Source organism: Symphalangus syndactylus, chromosome 11 (genome assembly GCF_028878055.3).
Source record: "Symphalangus syndactylus isolate Jambi chromosome 11, NHGRI_mSymSyn1-v2.1_pri, whole genome shotgun sequence".
Taxonomy (NCBI): Eukaryota; Metazoa; Chordata; class Mammalia; order Primates; family Hylobatidae; genus Symphalangus; species Symphalangus syndactylus.
The window spans coordinates 118,593,724-118,621,425 of record NC_072433.2 but is presented as its reverse complement, the minus strand read 5'-3'; the positions used below and the strand labels follow the sequence as shown (position 1 = coordinate 118,621,425).

At 42.0% G+C, this 27,702-nt stretch overlaps 1 protein-coding gene across 6 annotated transcripts in view; it reads left to right on the top strand.

The window, feature by feature from the left end:
- The first annotated feature begins 615 nt into the window (after nucleotides 1-615).
- The window catches only part of RAPGEF6 (Rap guanine nucleotide exchange factor 6), a 218,444-nt gene continuing 191,357 nt past the window's right edge, over nucleotides 616-27,702 (top strand). For 2 of the 6 annotated variants that reach the window (XM_055299343.2, XM_055299342.2), the window contains exon 1: nucleotides 670-940. In XM_055299343.2, coding sequence (XP_055155318.1) covers nucleotides 872-940 — 69 coding nt within the window. In that variant the 5' untranslated portion in view covers nucleotides 670-871. Of the gene's footprint in view, nucleotides 941-27,702 lie in introns of all 6 variants that reach the window. The other 4 variants (XM_055299339.2, XM_055299340.2, XM_055299345.2 and 1 more) reach the window with 4 other exon arrangements.

The window sequence follows — 27,702 nt, the reverse complement described above, 5'->3', positions numbered from 1 at the left end:
ACAATGAGAACTCATGGACACAGGAAGGGGAACATCACGCTCCGGGGACTGTTGTGGGGTTGGGGGAGGGGGGAGGGACAGCATTAGGAGATATACCTAATGCTAAATGACGAGTTAATGGGTGCAGGAAATCAACATGGCACATGGATACATATGTAACAAACCTGCACATTGTGCACATGTACCCTAAAACCCTAAAGTATGAAAAAAAAAAAAAAAAAAAAAAAAACAGATACGGGGTGTACGTGGACTTCCTTCTTTGCCGAATGGCGGCTTCTACTTCCGCATATTTAAAGTCGGCAGTAGAAGCTGCAGAGGGGAGCGCAAACCCGGACTTGGCCACGCCCTGGGCTTCCGGATTTGGGCACAACAGTTCTCTCCACTCAGAACGCCTCCCCACGGTTCTGCCCAAAATGCTATTTTTGCTCAGGCCCTCAGCGCGTTTCCGGTCTCTCCAACGGATGGAGAAGCCGAAACCACAATGCCGAGGCGGATCCCGTGACGGATTTAGGTGAGGTCTCGCGAGGTGTCTTTAAATCTCACGACGACAGCAGGAAACGACTTACTCGCACCGCCCCAATTCTAACGTCACAGTGGAGTTACTCCCTCGGGCGTGCCTTAGCGTGCGCGTGCGTGCTGCGCATGCGCACTTACTCTCCCCCGCCCCCGCGCAGGCTTGTCTACGGCCAGTCGCGCGTGGGTAGAGGCCCTAGGCGGGCGTTGGGAAGGGTTGTTTGCTTGCGCTTGGACCTTGTTACGGCGCGAAGTTCCCTCCTTGGGGTGGGGGAGAGGTACCGCACCCGCTGCCTAGTGTGAATGAACTGTGGCGTGGGCTCCTAAGGGCAGGCTGCGGAGTACCCGGGCCGTGGCCATGAACTCACCCGTGGACCCTGGCGCTAGGCAGGCGTTGAGGAAGAAGCCACCCGAGCGGACTCCCGAGGTGAGGCTGCTTGACCCTTATGTGCGTCCCACAGTCCAATAGACAGCATCCTCCCGTCTGTCCGAAACCCGCGGCGACTGCCCTCTTGCCAGAGTCTCGCACCTGCTACTGGGAATCTGTTCTCTTGAGTCTCCTCCCTGACCCAGGCCCTTGTCGCCAGCAGGGTGCCGACCGCTCTTCCTGCCTGTGATGCGGTCTTAACCTGCGTACCCGTCCTTGCCGGGGACTTCTGAGTGTCGTTAAGAAAGCACCATTACTAAGTCGTATTTTCTGTGTTGGGTAATATGAGTTTCGCAGTTAGATGCCCATTGGTTTAAGCAGACTATGAAAAACGAGATGGAAATTGTAAGGGAAGTATCTCAGCCATGTAATTTAGAAATAGTTTTTCTTTAAAGGTCTCTGAAATATTGTACTGTTGCCTAAAAAAAGATAAAGTTTTCAAAGTTAGTTTAAAAGTTTACATCCAGTCAAATGGTGAATTCTGTGGTAGGTGATGCATGTTTAAAGAACACCACTGTAGGTACTTTTTCAGACTGTCACTGGGAAATTTTACAGTATTTTGTGCTTGGATCCAAACAGTTACGGCATCAGCTTAAAAGATTTTCATTCGACCTGAAGGCTAGTTTTCAGGCACATAACTAAAACCTGTTAGCTTTGCTTATCCCGGTAGAATGCTAAAGTTTTGGGGAAGGTTTTCCTTGATTTGGAGAAGTTTGTATAACAAGTGGGACATATTTTCTTTTTTTTTTTTTTTTTTTTTTTTGAGACGGAGTCTCGCTCTGTCGCCCAGGCTGGAGTGCGGTGGCGCAATCTCGGCTCACTGCAAGCTCCGCCTCCCGGGTTCACGCCATTCTCCTGCCTCAGCCTCTCCAAGTAGCTGGGACTACAGGCGCCCGCCACCACGCCCGGCTAATTTTTTTGTATTTTTAGTAGGGACGGGGTTATCACCGTGGTCTCGATCTCCTGACCTCGTGATCCGCCCGCCTCGGCCTCCCAAAGTGCTGGGATTACAAGCGTGAGCCACCGCGCCCGGCGAAGTGGGACATATTTTCTAAACAAAACACTAAACAGTGTGAGTGGATTGTTGGATTGTTTTGTTTAGGTCGTGACAATTAATTCAGGTCATAACGGATGCCATGATAGGTCAAATTATGTTATTGAAGATCCTGATGTTTGCATAGGAACAACACAAATTCTACCACTTTGCAGAGTTCTCTTTTTAAGATACACATTTATAATTCGATGAGTGTTTGTTTCCTTATGATGATTCTTGAAGTCAATGTGAGCTAATTTATTTATTTATTTATTTATTTATTTTTTGAGACAGAGTCTCGCTCTGTTGCCCAGGCTGGAGTGCAGTGGCGCAATCTCGGCTCACTGTAAGCTCCGCCCCCCGGGTTCACGCCATTCTCCTGCCTCAGCCTCTCCGAGTAGCTGGGACTACAGGCGCCCGCCACCACGCCCGGCTAATTTTTTGTGTTTTTAGTAGAGACGGAGTTTCACCGTGGTCTCGATCTCCTGACCTCGTGATCCGCCCGCCTCGGCCTCCCAAAGTGCTGGGATTACAAGCGTGAGACGCCGCGCCCGGCCTAATGTGAGCTACTTTATTAATTTCAGTAGGCGAATTATCTTACAGCTTTTATAGCATTGGAAAGTATTATACAAGGCTTACAATGTGTAATGTAGGTTTTAATTTAATTTAATGTTATTTTATTTTTTATTTGAAACAGTCTCACTCTGTTGCCCACGCTGGCGTGCAGTGGCGCGATCTTGGCTCCCTACAACCTTTGCTTCCCGGGTTCAAGCGATTCTTCTGCTTCAGCCTCCGGAGTAGCTGGGATTACAGGCAGACGCCACCACGCCCGGCTAATATTTTGTATTTTTAGTAGAGACGGGGTTGCACCATGTTGCCCAGGGTGGTCTCGAACTCCTGACCTCAAGTGATCTGCCCCCGTTGGCCTCCCGATGTGCTGGAGTACAGGTGTGAGCCACGGTGCCCGGCTGCTTTTAATTTTAAACATTACTTGTGCTACTAAATTCACATTTTAATGGAAAAATCCTACTGCCCTTTAACAGCAGAATTATTTATTTTGAAATTGCCTATTTTTTATTTTTATTTTTATTTTTTTTTTTGAGACGGAGTCTCGCTCTGTTGCCCAGGCTGGAGTGCAGTGGCACGATCTCGGCTCACTGCAACCTCCGCCTCCCGGGTCCTGGTTCAAGCAATTCTCCTGCCTCACCCTTCCGAGTAGCTGAGATTACAGGCAGACGCCACTATGCCCAGCTAATTTTTGTGTTTTTAGTAGAGATGGGATTTCACCGTGTTGGCCAGGCTTGTCTTGAACTCCTGACATCACGATCCGCCCGCCTTGGCCTCCCAAAGTGCTGGGATTATAGGTGTGAGCCCCGCGCCTGGCTGAAATTGCCTATTTTTGAGCCTTGGGAAATTTTCTAAACTGTTCATAAAGTTATGTTGGCCACTGTGTGCCGTTTTAAGTACTTTATTGTGTTTAATTGGAATAGCAGCATTGTTCAAGGGAATGCTAAACAGCTGCCCACAGTACACAGAATGTAGCCCTGACATCTAGCAGCATAAGAGGTTAACTGGTGCATTGGTAGTGCTTTTGAATGAGTGTGGAATTTGTTTGGGGTAAAGAAGTATGAAGAAGGAAATCTGAATCTTAGTGATGATTTGTTTGTGATAAATAATTTGACGAAATTCTCTCAAGTTCATTTCTGTTTTCAGAAGGTCCTTTTACTGGACTCCCAAGGGTCTATTATAAATATATTAGCTCAATAGTTGCTTATTGGGAGTCTAGCAGCTGAAGGCACTAGTCTGTGCACTAGGTTGTATCCATAAACAAAGCAGGTCTGCCCTAGTAAGACTTAACGTTCTGATAGCATGAAGAGTGGGGAAGGCGGATAATGAATATACTAAAAGGTAAGTTACATAATATATAGCTTATAATTGCTATAAAAAAAGAGCAGAGTAAGAGGGATTGAAAGCAACGGGCAAGGGCTGGGTTGCAGTTTAAATAAGGTGGTTCGTTTGTCTGGGTTGCGAAGATGATTTTTGATCAAAGACTTGATGCATGTGATGGCATTAACCATAGGAGTATATGGAGAAAGTGCTTTCCCAGCAAAGGGAGCAATCGTTGCAAAGGCCCTATGTTGAGAGCATGTCTTGATGCATTCCAGAAATAGCAAGCAGCTTTGTGTGACTGGAGAAGGGTGAACAGGTGTGAGAGTAGTAAGAGATGAAGGAGGAGGGGAGATAATGATGCATAGCATAGGGGGAGACTGAAAGATTTTGAAACAGAGGAGTGATACTGACCTACGTAACCTTTTTTTTTTTTTTTTTTGAGACAGAGTCTCGCTCTGTCGCCCAGGCTGAAGTGCAGTGGTGCAGTCTCGGCTCACTGCAACCTCCGCCACCTGAGTTCAAGCGATTCTCCTGCCTCAGCCTCCTGAGTAGCTGGGACTACAGGTGTGTGCCACCACGCCCAGCTAATTTTTTGTATTTTTGGTAGAGATGGGGTTTCACCGTGTTAGCCAGGATGGTCTCAATCTCTTGACCTCATGACCCGCCCGCCTTGGCCTCCCAAAGTGCTGGGATTACAGGCATGAGCCACTGCACCTGGCCCTGCTTAACTTTTTTTTTCACTTTTTTTTTTTTTTTTTTTTTTTTTGAGACAGAGCCTAGCTCTGTCGCCCAGGCTGGAGTGCAGTGGCGCGATCTCAACTCACTGTGACCTCCACCTCCTGGGTTCAAGGGATTCTCCTGCCTCAGCCTCCCAAGTGGCTGGGACTACAGGTGTGCACCACCACGCCCAGCTAATTTTTGTGTTTTTAGTAGAGACAGGGTTACACCATGTTGGCCAGGATGGCCTCAATCTCTTGACCTCATGATCTGCCCGCCTCCCAAAGTGCTGGAATTACAGGCGTGAGCCACCGCGCCTGGCCTACCTTTTGTTTTTAAAGAGAGTCTCACTATATTGCCCAGTCTGGTCACTAATTTCTGGGCTCAACAGATTCTCCTGCTTCAACCTCCCAAGTAGCTGGAACTACAGGCACGTGCTACTACACCTGACTACCCTACTGGGTAGTCTCCTGGCTGCTGTGTTGAGAATAGACTGTAGGTGTTTAAGGGTAAAAGCAAGAGGTTAAAGGCTATTATTGCCTTAAATCAGGTTAGAGATGATGGTCTGACTAAAGTGATAGTGATAGTAATGGAAGTAGTGAGAAGTGGTTAAGTTTTAGAAATATTTTGTAGGGTTAGCCAACAGGATTTGCTAATGGATCAGATGTGGACCTTGAGGAAAAGAGAAGAATCAAGCATGACTTCAAGGTTTTTGGCCTAAATAACTGGAGTGTTAGAGTTATCGTCAGAGACGTTTGAGCTGCCATCAGCGAGATGGGAAAAGCTGCAGGAGGAGTAGGTTTTAGACGCAAGATCAGAAATTCAGTTTTGAACATGTCAAGTTTGAAATATCTGTTAGAAATGAGTAAGAAGTTGCATATACAAATTTGTATTACTAAGAAGGCTGGCCTGGAGATGAAAATTTTATAGTCATCAGTTTATAGATATTGAGAGTCATGAGATTGGGTAAAATTACCAAGTAGTGAGTGTACATAGAGGATAGAAGAGGACCAAGGACAGTGAGTGTCATGGGACATGAGATCAATATAAGGTCGGGGAGAAGAGTAGAAATCAGCAAAGGAGAATGAGTGGAAGCAAACAGTGCAGCAGGAGAAAAACCGAGAGAGTGGTGGTGTCCTAGAAGCCAAATTAATAAGCTGTAATATAGAAGGGTATAAAATTATTTGTTTGGCTTATTTTTCCTTGAATACCTACTGGGTGCAAAGCGTTGTGAAAAATATACAAAGGGATAAGAATTAGTGTGTTGAAATCATTTGTTTGCATCGTATAATTGATGAGTAAATAATGAGTAAAGAACTCCTCGTGTTTCTGGGACAAAATGAATGGTTCCTTTATTTTGAACCATCTGTTGTCCTTAGGTGAAACCATCAACTCAGGCATAATCCTAGTGAGCCAGACGTCAAGTACAGACACATGTTGTAAAGTGTGCCATTTAGATACCTTTCTAACACAGTGTGTGTGTGAGAGATTTCTCCTACTTACAGATTCAGCTTCCACAGAACATTGTCTTTCCTGAGCTAGTTCTTTTTCAATTCGCAAAGATATTCTTATGGAAAATTTTAAATACTCTGTGGACAATTAAGTGCACTAAAACAACAAAAACTGTTAAGGTACAGACATACTTCCCAGATACTGCAGGTTTGGTTCCAGACTACTGCAGTAAAGCCAATATCCCAATAAAGTGAGTCATGTGAATTTTATTTCCTAGTGCACATAAAAGTTGTTTACACATATAGTAGTCTACTGTGTGTGATAGCCTTATGTCTAACAAAAGATATATACCATAATTTAAAAATACTTTATTGCTAAAAAATACTCACCAGTCATCGGAGCCTTCAGCTAGTTGCCATCTTTTAGCTGGTAGAGGGTCTTGGCTTAGTGTTGATAGCTGCTGACCAGTCAGGGTAGTAGTTGCCAAAGGTTGGGGTGGCTGTGACAGTTTCTTAAAATAAGACAACGAAGTTTGCCGCATCAATTGACTTCCTTTCATGAAAGATTTCTCTTTAGCATGTGATGCTGTTTGATAGCATTTTACCTACAGTAACTTCTTTCAAAATTGATGTCAGTCCTTCCAAGTTCTGCTGCTGCTTTATCAACTAAGCTTAAGCTTATGTGGTATTCTAAATTCTTTGTTGTCATTTGAACAGTATGTACATCATCTTCACCAGGAGTAGATTGTCTCAAGAAACCACTTTTTTTTGCTAGTGCATAAGAGGCAGCTTCTCATCCACTCAAGTTTTATCATGAGATTGCAGCAATTTAGTCATACCTTCAGGCTCCATCTCCATTTCTTTTTTTTTCTTTCTCCCCCCGCTTTTTTTTTCTTTGAGACAAAATCTCATTCTGTTGCCCAAGTTGGAGTGCAATGGCATAATCACAACCCACTGCAGCCTCTACTTCCCAGGCTCAGGTGACCCCACGTCAGCCTCCTGAGTAGCTGGTACTACAGGTGCATGCCATCATGCGTGGCTGATTTTTTTTTTTTTTTTTTTTTTTTTTGTAGAGACAAGGGCTTGCTATGTTGCCCAGGATGGTCTTGAACTGCTGTACCCAAGCAATCCTCCCATCTTAGGCTCTCGAAGTGCTGGGAGCCAGCCCAGGCTCTATTTCTGATTCTAGTTCTCTTGCTGTTTCTACCACACATGCAGTTGCTTCCTTCACTGAAGTGTTGTACCCCTGAAAGTCATTCATAAGGGTTGGAGTCAACCTCTTTCAAACTCCTGTTAGTGTTGATATTTTGACCTCCTCCCATGCTTCACAATTTTTTTTTTTCTTTTAAGTGATAGTCTCATCACATTGCCTGGACTGGTCTTGAACTCGTAGGCTCAAGTGATCCTCCCACCTTAGCCTCCCAAAGTGTTGGGATTACAGGCGTGAGTCACCATGCCTGGCCCACAGATGGTTTTAATGGCATCTGGAATGATGAATCATTTCAAGACAGTTTTCAATTTTCTTTTCACCGATCTGTTAGAGGAATCACTATCTATGTCAGCTGTAGCTTTAGGAAATGTGTTTCTTAAATAACAAGACTTGAAGGTTGAAACTTTTCCTTGATCCATGGGCCACAGAATGGATGTTGTGTTAGCAGGCCTGAAAACGTCACTAATCTCCTTGTATACCTCCATCTGAGCTCTTGAGTGACAAGATGCATTGTCAATGAGTAGTAGTATTTTGAAAGCGATCTTTTTTTCTGAGCAGTGTGTCTCATCAGTGGTCTTAAAATATTCAGTAACCCATACTGTAAACAAATGTGCTGTCATTTAGGCTTTGTTGTTTATTTATTGAGCACAGGCAGAGTAGATTTAACATAATCCTTAAGGGCCTTAGGGTTTTCAGAATGATAAATGATCATTGGCTTCAACTTACAGTCACCAGCTGCATTATCCTCTAACAGGAGTCAGCCTGTCCTTTGAAGCTTTGAAGCCAGGCATTGATTTCTCCTCTCTAGATATGAAAGTCTTAGGTGGCATCTTCTTCTGATATAAGGCTGTTTTGTTTACATTAAAAATCTGGTTTTTAGTGTAGCCACCTCATTATCTTAGCTAGATCTTCAGGATAACTTACTTTTTATGTTAGTGGAGGTGGCTTTTTTTTCTTAAACTTCATGAACCAACTTTCACTAGCTTCAAACTTTCCTTCTGTAGCCATCTCATCTCTCAACCTTCTTAGAATTGAAAAGTTAGGGCCTTGCTCTGGATTAGGTTTTGGCTTAAGGGACTGTTGTGGCTGGTTTGATGGTCTATCTAGACCACTCAGACTGCTCCATATCAGCAATAAGACTTTTTCACTTTTTTTTTAAATCATTTTTTTGTTCACTAAAGTAGCACTTTTAATTTTCTTCATGTGCTTTTTCTTTGCATTCACAACATGGCTAAATGTGTGGTGCAAGAGGCCTGGCTTTGGGCCATTGTTAGCCTTCCTAAGTTTAATCATTTCTAGCTTTTGCTTTAAAGTGAGAGATAGGTGACTCTTTTCACTTGAACACTTAGAGGCCATTGTAGGGTTATTAATTGGGCTAATTTCCATATTGTTATGTCTCAGGGAGTAGGGAGGCCCCAAGAGAGGGAGAGAGAGAAGGAACAGCCAGTGGAACAGTTGGAACACATAACATATATCAATTACGTTTGCCATCTTACATGAGCACAGTATGTGGTGCCCCAAAACAATTACAGTAGTAACATGAAAGATTGCTGATCACAGGCCACCATAGCAAATATAATGAAAAAGTTTGAAATGTTGTGAGAATTAACAAAATGTGACACGGAGACATGAAGTGAGCGTGTGCTGTTGAAAAAAATGGTGCTGATGGACTTGGTTGATGCAGGGTTGTCATGAACCTTTAATTTGTATTTAAAAGAAAAAGGAAAACAACCCCACAATACCAGCCAAGCACAATAAAAACAGAGTATGCCTGTACTTCTTTGCGTCATTATGCCAGAATTCCTTAAAGAAGCCACAGTCATAATTAGACCTTGAACTTGGCTGTTTCTCAGCTCAGTCCACATTTAATACCATTCTTTATAACGTTTCTTTTTTTACTTCAGAATGAACTCCTTATATTTCCCTTAATGTTTATTTCGCTCTCAGTGCTTATTGCCATGATTTGCACATATTAAATGATGAATAAATATTTTACAAGCCAAAATTTGGAAATACATTTTGTAAAGTCATCATATATTAAAAAGGTAGTACTTCCTCTTCATTAGAACTGCTAACTTTGTGTTTCTTGGACAGTCTTACTCAGCAGCTTGGTTTCAGTTAGTTGTTATAGGCTAATGCCTTCTGGGATTATGTTTTCCAGCTTATCCCCTAAATTTTATGTGCTTCAGCTTCATATATCAACCACCTTGTCCTCCAGGTTCTTCAGCTACTTGTCCTAAATTGAGCCATTATTATTCCGCTTCCTTCATAATCTTTTGGCACCTGGCCAAGTTGCTGTCTCTAGGAATTTGTATTATTTCTCTTCATTCCTCATCGATGCAACTTGCCACTAAACTTTATCCCCTGAATCTTTTTATTTGCCCTTTTCTTACTAGTTTTACTACTATAGTTCAGTCTATTTTATTGTTTCTACACCCCAAATTATTGCTTGAGTCATTGAGTCTTGCTGCTAGAGTGATTTTCCTCTCAGATCTGATTATGTTCTACTCTTGCTCAGAATTTTATTTCCTGTTTCCTAGGTATAGATTAACAATATGTTATTCAAATCATTTTTGTGAATTAAAAGAGAAGCTATTAATATTTATTTCAGAATAACAGGTTAAAGAGGGACTGTCTCACTTAAACTGAGATATGGTTACCTCACCCAGATGATAACATTAATTTGTACATTCATTTAAGAAATAATATATCTGACATATTAAAAACCAAAGTTGTAGAGAGGAGTTGGGACATGGTCCCTATTCATCAATGACTTGAGATACATAAGAAAACATAAATGTAATAAATGTTTTAATTATTAATGACAAAGGTATGAGTAGGGCTTTGGGATTGCAAGATGGGGAAGGGAACAAGCTTCATGGAGGAGCATTGAATTCAGTGTTAAATGTCATGAATTGATTTCTGGATGATCAAGAGAGGTTATTCCAAGCAGAGAGGCAGGAGCAGAAGTACTGATGGTGGCAAGCCATGTATAGTTGTAGAATAAGAAGCCAATCTGTAAGTCTAGAGCAGGCATTCCCGTTGGAAGTGATACCGTTCCCAAAGACGCAAAAATTGCTTTTTAGGGGAGTGGGAAAAAAAATCATAGCTATTGGTATGGTTTGTGGCCCTCTAAAACTCAGCCCTAAACTGACAATGTCTTATTCCTTAGTATTTAATTAGAGATGGGGCAGTGCTTAGGAAAAATTGTCTGAAAAGTTCTTTGGGAGGGGGTGAAAATGAAAAAAAGGTTGCAAAACACTGGGCTAATGTCTAGGATGTTTGGGGATGATGGTACATGGTGTCAGATGTTAAATGATGAAGCTGGGTGTACTAGCAGGGTTTGGATAATATCAGGAATTTGGACTCCATCTTATAAATAAAGGAGAAAGAAGTGTTGCAGGGTTTAAAGCCTGGAAATAAGATCAGTTTTATAAAGACTTCTATGTGAGCATTTTGGAGATGTAATTGAGCAGGGAGGAGCAGACTAGAGACAGGGAGGCTTATATGTATACAGGTAGACTGGACATGTATTTTATCCAAACTGGGATATTTTCCAAGTGAAAGGTAAGACTACCAGTGATTATACTAAGATAATACGGAAACCAAGAAGTATGGTTGGTTTTTTTTGGTTTTTTTTTTTTTTTTGAGACAGAGTCTCTGTCACCCAGTCTGGAGTACAGTGGCGCTATCTTGGCTCACTGCAAGCTCCGCCTCCCAGGTTTGTGCCATTCTCCTGCCTCAGCCTCCCGAGTAGCTGGGACTACTGGCGCTCGCCACCATGCCCGGATAATTTTTTTGTATTTTTAGTAGAGACGGGGTTTCACCGTGTTAGCCAGGATGGTCTCGATCTCCTGACCTGGTGATCCGCCCACCTCGGCCTCCCAAAGTGCTGGGATTACAGGCGTGAGCCAACGTGCCCGGCCACCAAGAAGTATGTTTTGTTGTTAGAAACACAGTAGTTCAGGTGTGAGATAAAGTCCTGGACCCAGTGGTGGCAGCAGTTAAGTGGGATAGTGAGATATTAAGGAGGTAGAATTGGCCCAACCTGGTTACTGGTTGGAAAGATAATTTTTCCCCTCCCCCAGACTTTTCTGAAAAACTTTGAAATGAACTGTAAAACATAAAGTCCATATGCCCTAAATATACATTGCCAGATGATTTTTTTTTTTTTTTTTTTTTTGAGACAGAGTTTCACTCTTGTCTCCCAGGCTGGAGTGCAGTGGCACGATCTCAGCTCACCGCAACCTCCGCCTGCCAGGTTCAAGCTATTCTCCTGCCTCAGCATCCCAAGTAGCTGGGATTACAGACGCCTGCCACCATGCCTGGCTAATTTTTGTATTTTTAGTAGAGATGGGGTTACACCATGTTGGCCAGGCTGGTCTCGAACTGCTGACCTCATGATCCGCCCGCCTCGGCTTCCCAAAGTGCTAGGATTACAGGTGTGAGCCACTGCACCCATGCCCAGCTACTTTTTGTATTTTTAGTAGAGACGGGGTTTCTCCATGTTGGTCAGGCTGGTCTCAAACTCCCGACCTCAAGTGATCTGCCCGCCTTGGCCTCCCAAAGTGCTGGGATTACAGGTGTGAGCAACTGCGCCCAGCCATTGCCAGATTAATTTGTACAAACATATTTTACTGTGTATATCATGATACAGAATATAAAGAATATTACCAGCACTCCAGAAATTTCCCCTTTTTCCTTCTCAGTCTCCCAAAGGAAACCACTGTTCTGGTTCTGTCATTGTAGATTTGTTCTTTGTGCCTTTGAACTTAATTTGAATGGAGTGTTTTTTGTTTGTTTGTTTGTTTTGTTTTTAAAGACAAGGTCTTGCTGTGTTGCCCAGGTTGGCCTCCAGCCCCTGGGCTCAAGCAATTTTCCCAAGTAGCTGGGAGTACAGGTGTGTACCACCATGCCCAGCTCATCGTGAGTATTCTTTCTGGCAGCCAAGAGGACTGTGAAGCTACCTTGGTTCTTTGCATTTTGCCTTTGTGCTGGACTTTTAACCTCCTCTCTTGGGGCTTTCTTTGCTATTCATCTGATTATCTATCCTTTATATCCTGACACTAAAATCTCTCCTGTTTCTGTGCATTGCATAGGATGGGAACAGTATGGTACAGTGTTACTGGCCTTTGAATTTTGCATTTGGACAGGCCTACTACAAATCTGGACTCCAGTTCTGAGAATTTGACCGTAGGCAAGTTATCTAACTTCTCTAGGACTGAATATCTTTTTGGGATTCTTGTGTGGACCAAATGAGGTAATATATTTGAAATAGTTAGCAAAGTATCTTGATAATAAACAGCAAATGATAGCTTACATATTAGCTGACTATTTTCTCTGTCTGGAAAACCATCCTCTGGCCTGGCACATTCTGATTCTTCACTAAAATCTCTAGTGCTCATTTGCAGAATTGTGCATCCTTCCTTCCTCACTTTTCCACTCCTCTGTGTTCCTAGATACTTTACGCCTTCTTTCACCATAGTAATTACTGTGCTGTGTTATGATTACTTGCATATTTATTTCTCTCTGATTGTAAGCTCCTTGAAGACAGTGAATGTACCCTTATCTCCCAGTGTTCATTGCACAGTACTTGGTACATAGTAGATACCTAAATATTTGTAGAGTAAGTGACTTTAAAAAGAAAATCAAGGCCGGGCGCAGTGGCTCACGCCTGTATTCCCAGCACTTTGGGAGGTCGAGGCAGGTGGATCACCTGAGGTCAGGAGTTCGAAACCAGCCTGACCCACATGGAGAAACCTCGTTTGTACTAAAAATACAAAATTAGCCGGGCGTGGTGGCGCATGCCTGTAACCCCATCTTGGGAGGTTGAGGCAGGAGAGTCGCTTGAACCCAAGAGGCGGAGGTTGTGGTGAGCCAAGATTGTACCATTGTGCACTCCAGCCTGGGCAACAAGAGTGAAACTCTGTCTCACAAAAAAAAAAAAAAAAAAAAAAAAAGAAAAAAAAACAATGTGAAAAATACTGTTCCTTTACTATTCTAGTAGTGATGTCTACTGGTCTAATATTTAAAGTGCTGAGATAAAAAGGCTTGATGAAGTTTGGCAAAATGACAAAATGTGCTATTACTATTCTCATTAAGAATAGAGTAGCTATAAACAGTGTTTTACCTGACAGTTCTTGAGAGACAATTCAGATGGAGAAAACTTAGTAATATCTTGGAACAAAGACTCCTTTTCTGCATGGCTTCAAAACACATTTGCAGGGAACATCACAGAAAAATATAGATTAATGCCAATTTTAACTCTTTATGTTCTTTCACCAGATGATTCAAAACGTCTGGGCAAATTTTCATGCTCTGCTAGGTGTTAATGTAATTACCTACTTAGAAGTTTTTTTTTTTTAGAACTAGGTCTTTTTGGTTATTAAAAGTTAAAGAGGGAGTTGGGAATTTAAAAAATGTAAAATTTAGTATCATTATTAATCTGTTACAGAATTTAGAAAAATGGTCTTCAAATGTACACTTGTAGAGCTTTTTTCTGAATTGGCGAAAGAGCACCATTGTACTTGGAGTCATTTTGGAGTGAGTCACTGTGCACATCCCTGGTTGGCAGAACAAAGATTCTGTTGTGCTTTCCCACAGCAGATGCACATTCAGAGGGTTCCTTGGAAAGAAAAAGAACTTATTTATACTTCTGGGGCCCCTTGACCTTCATTTGTAAATCCAATTGGATAGAAAGGGAATGTTAGATCTGGATGAGACCTGGATTATCTGGATGAACATCTTTTCCAGGCCAATCATTTTACGTGTGTTGGAGATTCCCAACTCGATGAGCTTGACTACAGAATGAGCGATTTTATTAAAAACTAGATTGTGGAGGCATAAGCAACGCACGTTTGATGTTCCTTTGGCATGTAAGGTGAGACACATTCTCCACTATTTTAATAAAATTGCTCATTCTGTTTTTATTTACAGCCAGACCTTAGTTTACCCAGGCTGGTCCAAGGTAAAGTCCAATGATAAACACAATGTTACAAAGTTCACAATCAGTCTGTCCCTTGCAAAGACCAAGATTTTTGTCGTGTAGTCAAGCTTATCATGCCTGCCTCCTCCTTCCTTTTGGAGAATTCTGAGGGAAGTTCCTCAGTCTCTCAGAATCAAAATCTTAAGTGTCTAAACTTCCAAATGACCACAGCTTTTCTCAAGTTAAGAAGCCAAACTAAAATAGGTTACCATCCTCTGTTTTTTTTTTTTAGGAAAGAGTTTATGAGTGTCACAAGTGCCTGGTGTGGAGTTTGGATTATTTGTAGGATTATTAAATGACTCTCTGAGGCACAGGTGAATACATAATTTTTTGGAGGGAGATTGCCTAATGAACATTTGTGCAGTAAATATTTTTTAAGCACTGTTTCATGTGCCAGGGATAAAAGATTAAAGATAGTTCTTCCATCTGGGGAGGAGATAGCAAAACACATAGACAATTAAAATATGGCTTGATTAAATACTGTGATAATTATAAATATCAGGTGCTCAGAAGTTTGCAGGAAGGCCTTTGGGGGAGAAGAGCAAAGGGTAGGCAGGTGCTGTTCAAGTTGTTTTAGAAAAGGGAACCCTGATGAGTTTAAGATACAGTTGGCCCTCCATATCCATGAGTTTTGCATTTGTGGATTCAACCAACCGAAGATGGAAAATAAGTTAGGCCCATGATCGTTGTGCCTGTGGTGAACAGGTACAGATATTTTTCTTGCTAGTATCCCCTAAACAGTACAGTATAGCAACTCTTTACATAGCATTTCCACTGTATTAGGTATTAATAAATAATCTAGAGTAATGATTTAAAGTATACAAGGGCCAGGTGTGTGGCTCATGCCTGTAATCCCAAAACGCTGGGGGCTGAAATGGGTCCTCAAACTCCTGGCTGCTTGAGCCCAGGAGTTTGAGACCAGCCTGGGCAACATGGTGAAACCCTATCTCTACAAAAAAGTACAAAAATCAGCAGGGTGTGGTGGTGCATGCCAGCTATTCAGGAGGCTGAGATGGGAGGATTGCATGAGCCCAGGAGGTTGAGGCTACAGTGAGCTGTGATCGTGCCACTGCACTTCAGCCTGGGCAACACAGTGAGACCCTGTGTGGAAAAAAAAAAGAAAAAGAAAATAAAGCATACCAGAGGATGTCTGTAGGTTATATGCAAATACTACACCATTTTATATAAGGGACTCAAGTGTCTGTGGGTTTTGATATCCACAAACGCTCCTGGAGTGAATTCCCAGTGGATACCAAGGAACAACTGTATATAGAAATTTAGGTGAAGAAGGGAAGGTGTGTTTCTTGAAAGGGTAACAGCATATGCCAAGGCCACAGGATACGTATGGTATGTACATGCAGGTTGCCTAGGCAACTGGAACACTGGGACAAGAATGAGTGGTAAAGTAGATGAAGCTGGAGGAATAGTCAGGATCCAGATCACGAAGAATTGTGTTCTCCTTATTAAGGAATTTAGATTTGGCTTCCAGAAAGATCGCTTTGGCAGTATATGTGAAGAGTGGATTTTACTGTGGGCGTGGTTTGTCATGCCTGTAATCTTAGCACTTTGAGAGGCCAAGGCTGGCGGATCACTTGAGGCCAGGAGTTTGAGGCCAACCTAGCCAACATGGCAAAACTCTGTCTCTACTAAAAATACAAAAAAATTGCTGGGCATGGTGATGCGTGCCTTTAGTCCCAGCTGCTTGGGAGGCTGAGGCATGAGAATTGCTTGAACCCGGGAGGCAGAGGTTGCAGTCAGCCGAGATTGAGCCACTGCACTCCAGCCTGGGCAACAGAGTGAGACTGTGTCTCAAAAAAAAAAACAAAGAAACCCAAAGGAATGGATTTTAAAGTCCAGTTATTTCAGTTATTCACTGGGAAATACTGAATTTCTAAATTGCTTCATTTGCAATAGTAAACGGAGATATTTCAAAAGTAGAATTGACAGATTTCTGGCCACAGCCAATGAACCTGAGTACTGTTACCTAAATTAGGGAACCAGTAATGAATTTTGCACTTGATTTGCTGATCGGTCAGCCAGGTGAAAGTGTTCAGTGTCCAGTAGAACATATAGTATCTAAGTTTACTGGAGAGCTTTGGGCTAGAAATACAAATACGGGAGTATAGGCATATGTGATAGTTGAAGCTATGGATGTGGAAGGTATTCCTAACAGTAGAAAGTCTCTAGTGAATAAAAGGCAGATGTTGGCAGTTCTGGGAACATAAACTTTATAAACATTTATAGGAGTAAGAAAAAAATGAGAAATCTATGAAGGAGACTTAGGTGGAGCAGATGGACGCGAAATAACAAAAAGTAAAAACTGAAAAAAAGCAGCCACTGCAGAAAGCTAATAATGGAAATAAAATACTGAAGACTTGCATGCTGTATGGTGGTTATTGGATACCTGTTGCTGTTATGAAAACTTTACATACATTTAATCCTTCAAGAAACCCTGTGAAAGAAGGTATTATTATCCACATTTTACATACAGGGAAATTGAATCACAGAGAGATTAATTAGTCTAATGTTACACAGCTAGACCCAGTGTAGTCAGGATTCAAACCTAGGCAGTCTGATTTCATAGTCTGTGCTTATAATTGTTGCTGAGTGTTTCTCATTAGGACAAGAATCCAGAGAGAACCATATTACAGAAGGGATAGGAGAGAGAATGACATGTCAGCAGTCAAATGCTGTCGAGAATTCGAGGAGAGATAAGGATTGAAAACTACATGTGGAATTTAGAATTAGCAAGTGTTAGGTGACTTCATAATGCATGGTAGGATCAGAAAAGTGAAGTGAAAGGCTACACTTTGAACTTATAAACAATTGGATGCATAATCTTTTGATACATTGTAATTTCAGTGGTTAATTATTGAAGTTTAAGCATATCATTTGAGACTTTCATTCTTAAAAATTAAAATTTTAGGGTGTAATTTTTTAAAATTTAAGTTCTCAGATACATGTGCAGAACGTGCAGGTTTGTTACGTAGGTATACACATGCCATAGTGGTTTGCTGTACCCATCAACCTGTCACCTACATTAGGTATTTATCCTAATGCTATGCCCCCCGCACCCCCGCCCCGCCACAACAGGCCCTGGTGTGTGATGTTCCCCTCCATGTGTCTATGTATTCTCATTGTTCAGCTCCCACTTATGAGTGAGAACATGCAGTGTTTGGTTTTCTGTTCCTGTGTTAGTTTGCTGAGAATGATTAGTAAATGCGTGAGCCACTGTACCTGGCCATCTCACCTCTGTTTTATTTTTCAATCCAGGGTCTAATCAAGGTATGTTATGTTACATTTGGTTACCATAGTCTCCTTTAATCTAGAACAGTCCTGGTTTTTTTTTTTTTCCTTTCATAAACATTGCGCTTTTGAAGAGCCTGGCCAGCTCTCTTATAGAATGTATCATAATCTGGATTCATCTGGTTGTTTTGTCATGATTAGATTAAGGTGAAATGATTTTGTTGAGAAACTGCATAGGTGGTGGTCTGTACTTCCCGTATTGTCCCATCACTGACACATGTTGTCAGTTCTTTCCGTTATTGGGCATACTAAATAGGATCATCTGCATCTCTTTTGTTGTAAAGGTACAGTGCCATAATTTATAAGTGATACAAAGTTACAGTTGGAGAATGTGTGAATGTCGTGTTCTCCAACAATGGTTTTACCTTGTGATTTTAGCATTCGTTGATAATCGTCGCCTAAATTAACTATTACTTTGCTGTTACAAAGTGATAATTTTATTTTTTTCTTTTTTTGAGACAGAGTCTCGCTCTGTTGCTCAGGCTACAGTGCAGTGGTGTGATCTTGTCTCACTGCAGCCTCTGCCTCCCAGGTTCAAGCAATTCTTGTGCCTTAGCCTCCTGAGTAGCTGAGTCTGCAGGCCTGTGCCATCACACCTGGCTAATTTTTGTATTTTCTTTTTTTTTTTTTTTTTTTTTTTAAAGTAGAGATGGGGTTTCCACTATGTTGCCCGGGCTGGTCTGGAACTCCTGGCCTCAAGTAATCCTCTCATCTTGACCTCCCAAAGTGCTGGGATTATAGTTGTGGACCACCATGCCTGGCCATAATTTTCTGATTCTATATTTCTTTTACATTTGTTAGTTGTTTTCTGTATAGAAGAGCTTTCCTCACCTTCCTTTCTCCTCTCTTTTTTAAATCACTATGAAGTAATGGATTATTTTTTGTACTCAATATTGTGATCCTTTTTGATTATTAAAGTGCTCCAAATATAGCCAATGGAAGCCCTTTCAAAGTCAGCTCCTATGTCCTTTCGACTTGACCCCATTGGTCTTTAAGTACTTTTTTGCTTTCTGGCATAAAAAGATGTTCCAGGCCCTGACTTTCTTTGCTCCAGTACTGAAGTCAGCCATTTATCCAAAGAACTTCAATCCCCTTTAGTGAGAAATGAATTTAGAAACCAAAGTCTGGGCTCCAGTTGTGGTAAATGTTTTATACCTCTTTACTGCCATTTTGCCGAATGTGTTTATACCTCCATGAATGAGAAAATCAGTAAGTTCTATGTTTAATATATGATATTAACTTTGGCATATTGTTTAAATCTCCAAAATGCTTTAGTAGTCTGTGTATTTTAATCCTTATTTTGTAATTTTAGAATACAAAATATAATACAAATATTACTGTTTACCATGTGATAGCCTCTCTGCTGCACATTTAATAAACATTTAAAAATTTTGTATTTTTGGTAGACACAGGGTTTCACTATGTTGTCCAGCCTTGTCTCGAACTCTTGACCTCAGGTGATCCACCCGCTTAGGCTTCCCAGAGTACTGGGATTACAGGCGTGAGCCACTGCTAGCCGGGGGTGGTGGCAGGTGCCTGTAATCCCACCTACTCAAGAGGCTGAGGCAGGAGAATCGCTTGAACCCGGGAGGTGGGGGTTGCAGTGAGCTGAGATTGCAACACTACACTCCAGCCTGGGCAACAAGAGCGAAACTCTGTCTCAAAAAAAAACAATCATTTGTGTTCAGAGATATTTTATCCTTTACATTGTACAGATAATAAACGTTAAGCAGATTATCCAAGTTTACACAAGTAGTAACTAACAGAGCTGAAAGAGGCATAATTTAAACACAGGGTAGTCTCCAGAGTCCAAATTGGGTTTTCTTTGTGTGTGTGGTGCTGTTTTTTAGAGACCAGGTATCTCCACATTGCCCAGGTGGGCCTCCTACTTCTGAGCTCAAGTGATCCCTCCCGCCTCAGCCTCCGGAGTAGCTGGGACTACAGGCATCTGCCACTGCATCCATCTATCTTCCACATCATTAGATTGCTTTCCAAATGATTTGTAGAAGATTCCTCAGCATAACTTTTCATTATAGAACCATAGCTGCAGAATGTATGTATGATACAATTCAATTTGTGCTGACCTTAGGATCTATTCTGGGACATTTTTCTTTGTTAAAATACCTGGGTTAGATTTGTTTTCTAGGTTAAGAAGAGAATGAGTAAAATATCTTGGTTAATGAAAGTTTTGGATAATGATGTTTTATTGAAAGTTTTGTGTGCCTGGGTGCGGTGACTCACACCTATAATCCCAGCACTTTGGAAGGCCAAGGTAGGAGGATCCTTTGAGCTTAGTTCAAGACCAGCCTAGGCAACATAGACCTTGTCTCTACAAAGGAAAAAAAAAAAGCTGGGGTTGGTGGCACACTCGAGAGTCTCAGGAGGGAGGATCACTTGAGCCTGGAAGGTTGAGGCTGCAGTGAGTCGTGATTGTGCCCCTATACTCCAACCTGGGCAACATAGCAAGAGCCTGTGTCAGAGAAAAAAAGTTGTATGTGATGACTTCAGTGTATCATAGGTAAGAAATTTACTTGTTTTAAACTTTAAGAACCAGAAAAATGAAAAAAATTTTTAAGCATCTCAGTTTGAGTTTTCCAAGTTTTGGTTGATTTTCTAAACACCTGTAGAAGGGCAGTCAGGAGAATTGGGAAATGGAGTTTCCGAGAGCAGCACAGTTGCTTGGCATAACATTGCAAACTAAGGAAGGGGATAAAAATTCCAACCTGCTTAATTAGAAATATATGTTTAAATTAGTAATTACTTGTTTATACAGTGCTCCAAATACGAGTTTATTTCATTTAACAACTAAATTGAAAATCCACAGAATATATCTGCAATGAATGCCATAAGTAAGAATTGTTTAAAGAGTATACAAGAGTTGTCTTGTTATACAATGGCAGCTGTCCCACCCACCTCAGCTTATCCCACCTTCACTATAAAAACTACTGGCTGAGAGGGTGTAGCTGATCTGTTTTAGGAAGTACCAAGTCATCACCACTTCCTCACCTTCTTCTTCTTCTTCTTTTTTCCCCCTAGGTAGAACCCATTATTTTATTCCCTAATCCTGAGCTGGTACTTGTTTTTCTAATACCCCTGGATAAGTTCTGCAGTATTTTGTTGCAGTTACAGAACTAGTGCTGAATCAGATGTTCCAGATCTGGGATGTCAGGATATGCCAGATGGATAGTTTTCCCACCCTTCTCATGACTTCCCTCTTTTTTTTTTTTTTTTTTTTTTTATTGAGACAGAGTCTTGCTGTGTTGCCCGGGCTGGAGTACAGTGGTGTGATCTCCACTCACTGCAGCCTCCGTGCCCGGGTTCAAGCAATTCTCATGCTTCATCTTCCCAAGTAGCTGGGACTACAGGTGCGCACCACCATGCCCAGCTAATTTTTTTGTATTTTTAGTGGAGACGGGGTTTTGCCATGTTGGCCAGGCTGGTCGTAAACTCCTTACCTCAAGTGATCTGCCCACCTCTGCCTCCCAAAGTGCTGGGATTATAGGCGTGAGCCACTGCACCTGGCCGACTTCCCTCTTGAAAGATACATAGAGCAGCTTTCAAGTGCATTCAATGTAAATGATTAGCACCTCCTTGAGTCTTGCATTTAAATTTTTTACTGCCGAAGACTGTAAGACTTGCAGTCTGACTCTGTCAGGGTTCTTTCTTTTTTTATTTGTGACTTTATGTCTAATAGATAATATAGTACCTCAAGCTTATCTTGCAGATAATTGATACAAAAGCCCCAAGAAACCCTTTTCCAAGCTCAGCATTACAGACTCCACAACTTCTTGCTGTCCTATGTAAACAAAATGCCATAACCCCCACATCATATGAAAAAGAATTAATCAGCTCACCACTACAACCATTCTTTATTCTGTTTTGTGAATGCTTAGCATTCTTGTGACCCTCAAACTAGGTACACAAAAAAAGGGACTAGGATTTACTAGGCGTCTTAGTGCTTGTTGTTCTTTGCTATTAATAGATTAGTCAGACAATCCAGAGTGACATAGATCCCACTTATAAACAGTGGTTCTCAAACTTCAGTGTGCAGAAGAATCACCTGTAGGACCTATTAAATCACAGACTGCTGGTCCCTACAACCCAGAGATTCTGATTGACTAGGTCTGGGGTGAGGCCTGAGAATTTACATTTCTACAAAGTTCCCAAGTGATGCTGATTGTGCTGGTTCAGGATCTCACAGGATTATTACTTACATGCAACAGAACCCAATTTTGGCCAATCGAAAGAAAGAATTTACTGAAAGGATTCCGGGTAGCTACAGAATTACTTGGAATGCTAGAAAACCAGACTTGGGGCTAGGCTTGGAATACTAGAAAAACAGGCTTGGGTCTGTCACTCTTATCACAGATTTGGTAGATACTACTGCTACTAGCAGTGAATAGTGGATGCCATAGTTTGCACTGTGGACCACCTGTACTGTCCATTGCATATGTTGTAGACCCTTGATATGGTTTGTCTCTGTGTCCCCACCCAAATCTCATGTTGAATTGTTATCCCCAGTGATGGGAGGGGGGACCTGTGGGAGGTGATTGGATTATGGAAGCAGATTTACCGCCTTGCTGTTCTGGTGATAGTGAGTTCATTCTCTTGAGATCTTGAGTTGTTTACAAGTATGTAGCACTTTCGTTCTACTTTGCTATCTCTCTCCTGCTGGCTATGTCGAGATGTGCTTGCTTCCCTTTCACCTTCCACCATGATTTTAAGTTTCCTGAGGCCTTCCCAGGCATGCATCCTGTATAGCCTGCAGGACCATGAGCCAAACCTCTTTTCTTTATAAATTACCAGGCTCCAGTAGTCCTTTTCTTTTTCTTTTCTTTTTTTTTTGAGACAGAGTCTTGCTCTGTCACCCAGGCTGGAATGAAGTGGTGTGATTTTGGCTCGCTGCAACCTCCGCCCCCCAGGTTCAAGCGATTCTCCTGCCTCAGCCTCCCGACTAGCTGGGATTACAGGTACCTGCCACCGTGCCCAGCTAATTTTTGTATTTTTAGTAGAGACAGGGTTTTGCCAGTTGTTGACCAGGCTGGTCTCCAACTCCTGACCTCAGGTGATCCACCCGCTGCAGTCTCCCAAAATGCTGGGATTACAGGCGTGAGCCACCATGCCCAGCCAGGTAGTTCTTTTTAGCAGTGTGAGAACGGACTAATACAACCCCGCTGCTGTCACTGGCTGCCCGAGCGGATTCTGTGCAGTTCTTGCTTCTCAGTGTCACTAGCTTCTGATTTAAAGTCTGGGATGAATATATCTAATTGGTAACACTTGAATAATTTGCCCCTGCCTTTGTCGTATGGGAGGTTGGAAAAATAAAAATTTGGTGTTTTCAGCTTTCATGGTGGGAGACAGAACTCCACCAAAACTTATAAGGTGGTCTGTTGTCAAAGAGGAGCTCATTCATGCTTGGCCACACTGTAGCTATTTTTGACCATATGTTTCAGGAGTGAACAAAATATTACCAGCTGTTTTTGTAAGTAAAGTCTTGTTGGAACGGTCAAACTCATTCATTTACCTGTTGTCTATGGCTGTTTTCATATTATAAAAGCAGAGCTAAATAGTTGTGATAAAAAACCATCTGGGCCACAAATATTTACTATTTGGCCCTTTATTGAAAAAGTTTGTCAACCCCTGACAGGAATAATGCTGACATACATACATACATACATACATACATACATAGAAAGAGAGAGAGAAGGACACACACAGACAGACAGACACACGGAGTCTTGCTCTGTCGCCCAGGCTGGAGTGCAGTGGCACAATCTCGGCTCACTGCAAGCTCTGCCTCCTGGGTTCACACCATTCTCCTGCCTCAGCCTCCCAAGTAGCTGGGAATACAGGTGCCCACCACCACGCCCGGCTAATTCTTTGTATATTTAGTAGGGACCGGCTTTCACCATGTTAGACAGGATGGTCTTGATCTCCTGACCTCGTAATCTGCCTGCCTTGGCCTCCCAAATTGCTGGGATTATAGGCGTGAGCCACCATACCTTGCCATAATGCTGATATTTTAATTCAGGGTCATGCAGTCAACATTACAGATGTTGTGAAGAACTACATGTTCATTTGTCCAAATTGTCCCTTTAACATAAGGAGATTACAAACAAATATTTGAAGCTCTTTGAGCAGGGGCTTTTCGGATTTAAAGTGATAAACCTTATTAGTCTCTCTTTAGGCAGAGAACTGAAGATACATGTATATCTCAAACTTGTGAGTGAAATTCACTTTCAGACTTTGAAAAGTTAATTTCTAATTCTTTCTCATATATGCATGGCATCGTTAATGATGTGCCAAAGATGTCCTGTAACTTGAGAACCGAGAAAGCTATATAATATAAATTTAGTTGAGAGTCTTAGAAAATTCTGGTTCCCTTTAACACTAGCCTACCCACATGGAGTAAGTCAAGTTATGGGAGTTCTGTTTGCCATAACCTAACCTTTGTGTATTACAATTTTCAGAACTTGTTTGCCACCAGAACAAGTTGTCTTGTCCAGAATTACAAGCACATTTCCATAGGATAGACATTTTGTGAGTGCCTGCCTGCCTACACCTATCTCAGTGGGTGGGGCCCACGCAGCTGTGTTTGTAGTACAGACATTACTCGACTTACAATGGGGTTACATCATAATACAACCATGATAAGTTGAAGATCTTGTAAGTCAGAAATGCATTTAATATACCTTAGCTACCAAAAATCATAGCTTAGCCTACCTTAAACATGCGCAGAACACTTACATTAGCCTACAGTTGGGCAAAGTCATCTAACACAAAGCCTATTTTATAACAAAGTGTTGTGTATCTGGTATAATTTATTGAATACTGTACAGAAAACGGTGAAAAACAGAATGATTGATGGATATTCAAATTATGGTTTCCCAGGCTGTCCTCGCCAAAAAAAAAAAAAAAAAAGCTGAGCATGGTGGCGCACGCCTGTAGTCCCAGCTACTTGAAAGGCCAACGTGGGAGGATTGCTTGAGTCCTGGAGATCGAGGCATCAGTGAGCTATGATTGCCGTCACTGCACTCAGCCTGGGTGACAGAGTGAGACCCCGTCTCTAAAAGCAAAACAAAACAGAAACATAATTCAGTGTCCACTGAATGCATATCGCTTTTGCATCATTGTAAAGTCAGGAAATCTTGTCGAACCATTGTAAGATGGAGACTGTCTCTATATGGCCACACTTATTCCGGCTGTTGTTACATAATAAGGCATGAAAAAATGGGGGAAAGTGTATAATTTGGGAAGAAAGAAATAATACTGTATTCATAGGCAGGGCCATTTTATATGCAGAGAATCGAAAAGAATCTACAAACTCTGAAAATTAAGTGAATTTATCAACAAGATGGTTGGACTCAAGTTTATTATATAGAATCAATTGATTTATGTAAACCAGCAATAAACCAAAAAGCCTCTAGTTTAAAAAATGACTCTTTTTGAGACAAGAATCTTACTCTGTCACGCAGGTTGGAGTGCAGTGGCATGATCCCGGCTCACTGCAACCGCTGCCTCCCAGGTTCAAGTGATTTTCGTGCCTGAGCCTCCTGAGTAGCTGGGATCGCAGGCATACGCCACCACACCTAGCTAATTTTTGTATTTTTAGTAGAGATAGGGTTTCACCATATTAGCCAGGCTGGTCTCGAACTTCTGACCTGAGGTGATCTCCACTCATCTTGGCCTCCCAAAGTATTGGGGTTACAGGTGTGAGCCACCACACCCAGCCAAACATGACATTATTTAAAAATACTAGAAAACCGTAAATATTTAAGAATAAAACCAGCAAAAAGTATAGAAAATTTCTTTACTGAATACTACAAAGTGTTTGTGTTAGTCTGGGTTCTGTTAGAAGCAGTTGTCACAATATTAGACATGCAAGGAATTTATTAGGGAAAATGCCTGTGAGCAGAAATGGAGAGAGTTGGTAGAGCATTCACACCAGAATTCTCATGTGACATTTGTGAAGGAGAGAGCAAAGGAAGGTTGAGTGGAAGAGCCTTAGACTGCACTGTAACAGTGGTTTAGCAAGGTGGAAGAAGAATCCTTGAACCCATCAGAGTATTCCTGAGTCTCCCAGAACAGGCATTCCTTAGTATCTTTCCCAGGCTCAGTTACTGATTGGGAGTATCGCATGGGAAGCTGGGCCCCAGTTCAAACATGATGATAAATTACAGAGCCCCATAATAGGGATTTTGTTCAATTATACTCCGTGTAGTTTGGAATCTGAGAGTCATATTTTCAAGGCCACCTGAGCTTACACTTTGCACCACACAAATCTACTTCTTCACATAGGGTTGAAGTTCAGGGAGCAGCTCCTCCATGGCTCTCAATGAGCTTCTTTTCCTGAGAAAGAAACTTAGACAACAGATGGTGGTAGGAAGAATTACAGCCCCTGTATGGTTGATCTCATGGTTGCAACTGGTACTTATCCTCTCTCCTCCACTATGCATTTTGTTTTCTCCTTACATAATCACCTCTGCAGGTCTCAGTGGCTTATATGTTGGTATGGCTCAAGCCTTCTTTACTGAAATGTCTGCACCCTTGGTAATCATTCTTCTCTGGCTAATGCTGGGATATATGTCCATTTACAGTTACAGTGAGGTAAAGGAATAACCAATAGAATCATGTGGATTCCACACATTCCTCTCTGTTCACATTACGTAAAAGCAGCCCTACGTCCACCTACTGCTCAGGATCAGTTATCCCTGCCAAAATGGCAACTCCTCTTACCTGCTGATTCTTGGGCCCTGGTGTTTAAAGTGCCCTGGTGGCAGCTGTAAACTTGTTCACTGAGACTCTTGTACTGTTGCCTGGCAAGAGTATATGCCTTTGGAACCAGGACCTGCAAACGTGCAGAGTCCATAGTTGTAGGAATGGGAAGTACAAAATCCCTTTGTGGCTCATTGGGAATAATGATAAATGGGTGACTCTTGCTTCTACTCATTTGTTCCTGGGCCCATCTATTCTTCCTGCCGTATACACAGCACCATATAGAGGTCTGTGGTTTGATGTATCTTCATATTAAAAGGTGTCATTCCATTATTTCACATTATTCCCTTTAAACTAAAAGTTCAGCTGTGCCTTTGTAAGGTTATTACAGCGTTCTGTGAGGCCAGTTGCTTCTGGATTGTTTGGTGTGTGATATGACTAGTGGTCCCAAGGTTGTGAGCCTACTCCTGTGTTTGCTTTGAATTGGGTCCACTGGTTGAACTCTGGTGTGTGGGATTCTAGTACTGTGGTTCAGGCATTCTGTAAGCCCCTGGATTATGATCCTGGCTGAACCTCTGAGGTAAGTAAGATAAACCCAAACCCAGAATATAGGTATCTATCACTGTGAAATGAACTACTGGCCCTTCTGGGATGAGAGACACCATATATAGTCTACTTGTTATCAAATGACTGGTTGCTCTTCTTGAATAATAGAATCATATCAGGAACGCATATGGTTGGCCTCTGTTGCTGACAGGTTGGACATTCAGAAGTAGCAGTAGCTAGACAGACCTTGATAAGTGGAAGTTTATATTGTTGGACACATGTGTAGCCTCTATCTGGTGTCATTGTGGTCAGTCTACTCATGTATTAATTGTGCCATTCTGGGATATCCTATTTTATCTTTGTGGTTGTTCCGTGCCTCTTCCATGTTTAATGCTTTTTGGTGGGCATTAGTGTGGAATACAGAAAACTTTATACACTTTGTGCCCATTCCCATGTCTCCATTCTGTGTCTTTACCCTATCCCTCCTTGTCCCTGATCTTTTTCCTTCTAGACGCCTGACCAGACATCCATGCACTGGAATTTACATATATTTTCACCTTGGGCCACTGTCTTAGTCTGTTTTGTGTTGCTATAACAGAATACTTGAGGCTGGGTCATTTATAAAGAAAGAGCTTTATTTGGCTAACAATTCTGGTGGCTAGAAGGTTCTAGATTGGCCACCTGCATCCAATGAGGGTCTCAGACTGCTTCTACTCATGGCAAAAAGTGAAAGGGGAGCAAGTGTGTGCAAGAAAATCACATGGCAGGCTGGGCGCAGTGGCTCACGCCTGTAATCTCAGCACTTTGGGAGGCCAAGGCAGAATTGCTTGAGCCCAGGAGTTCGAGACCAGCCTGGGCAGCAAAGCAAGACCTTGTCTCTACAGAAAATAAAATAAATAAATAAATAAA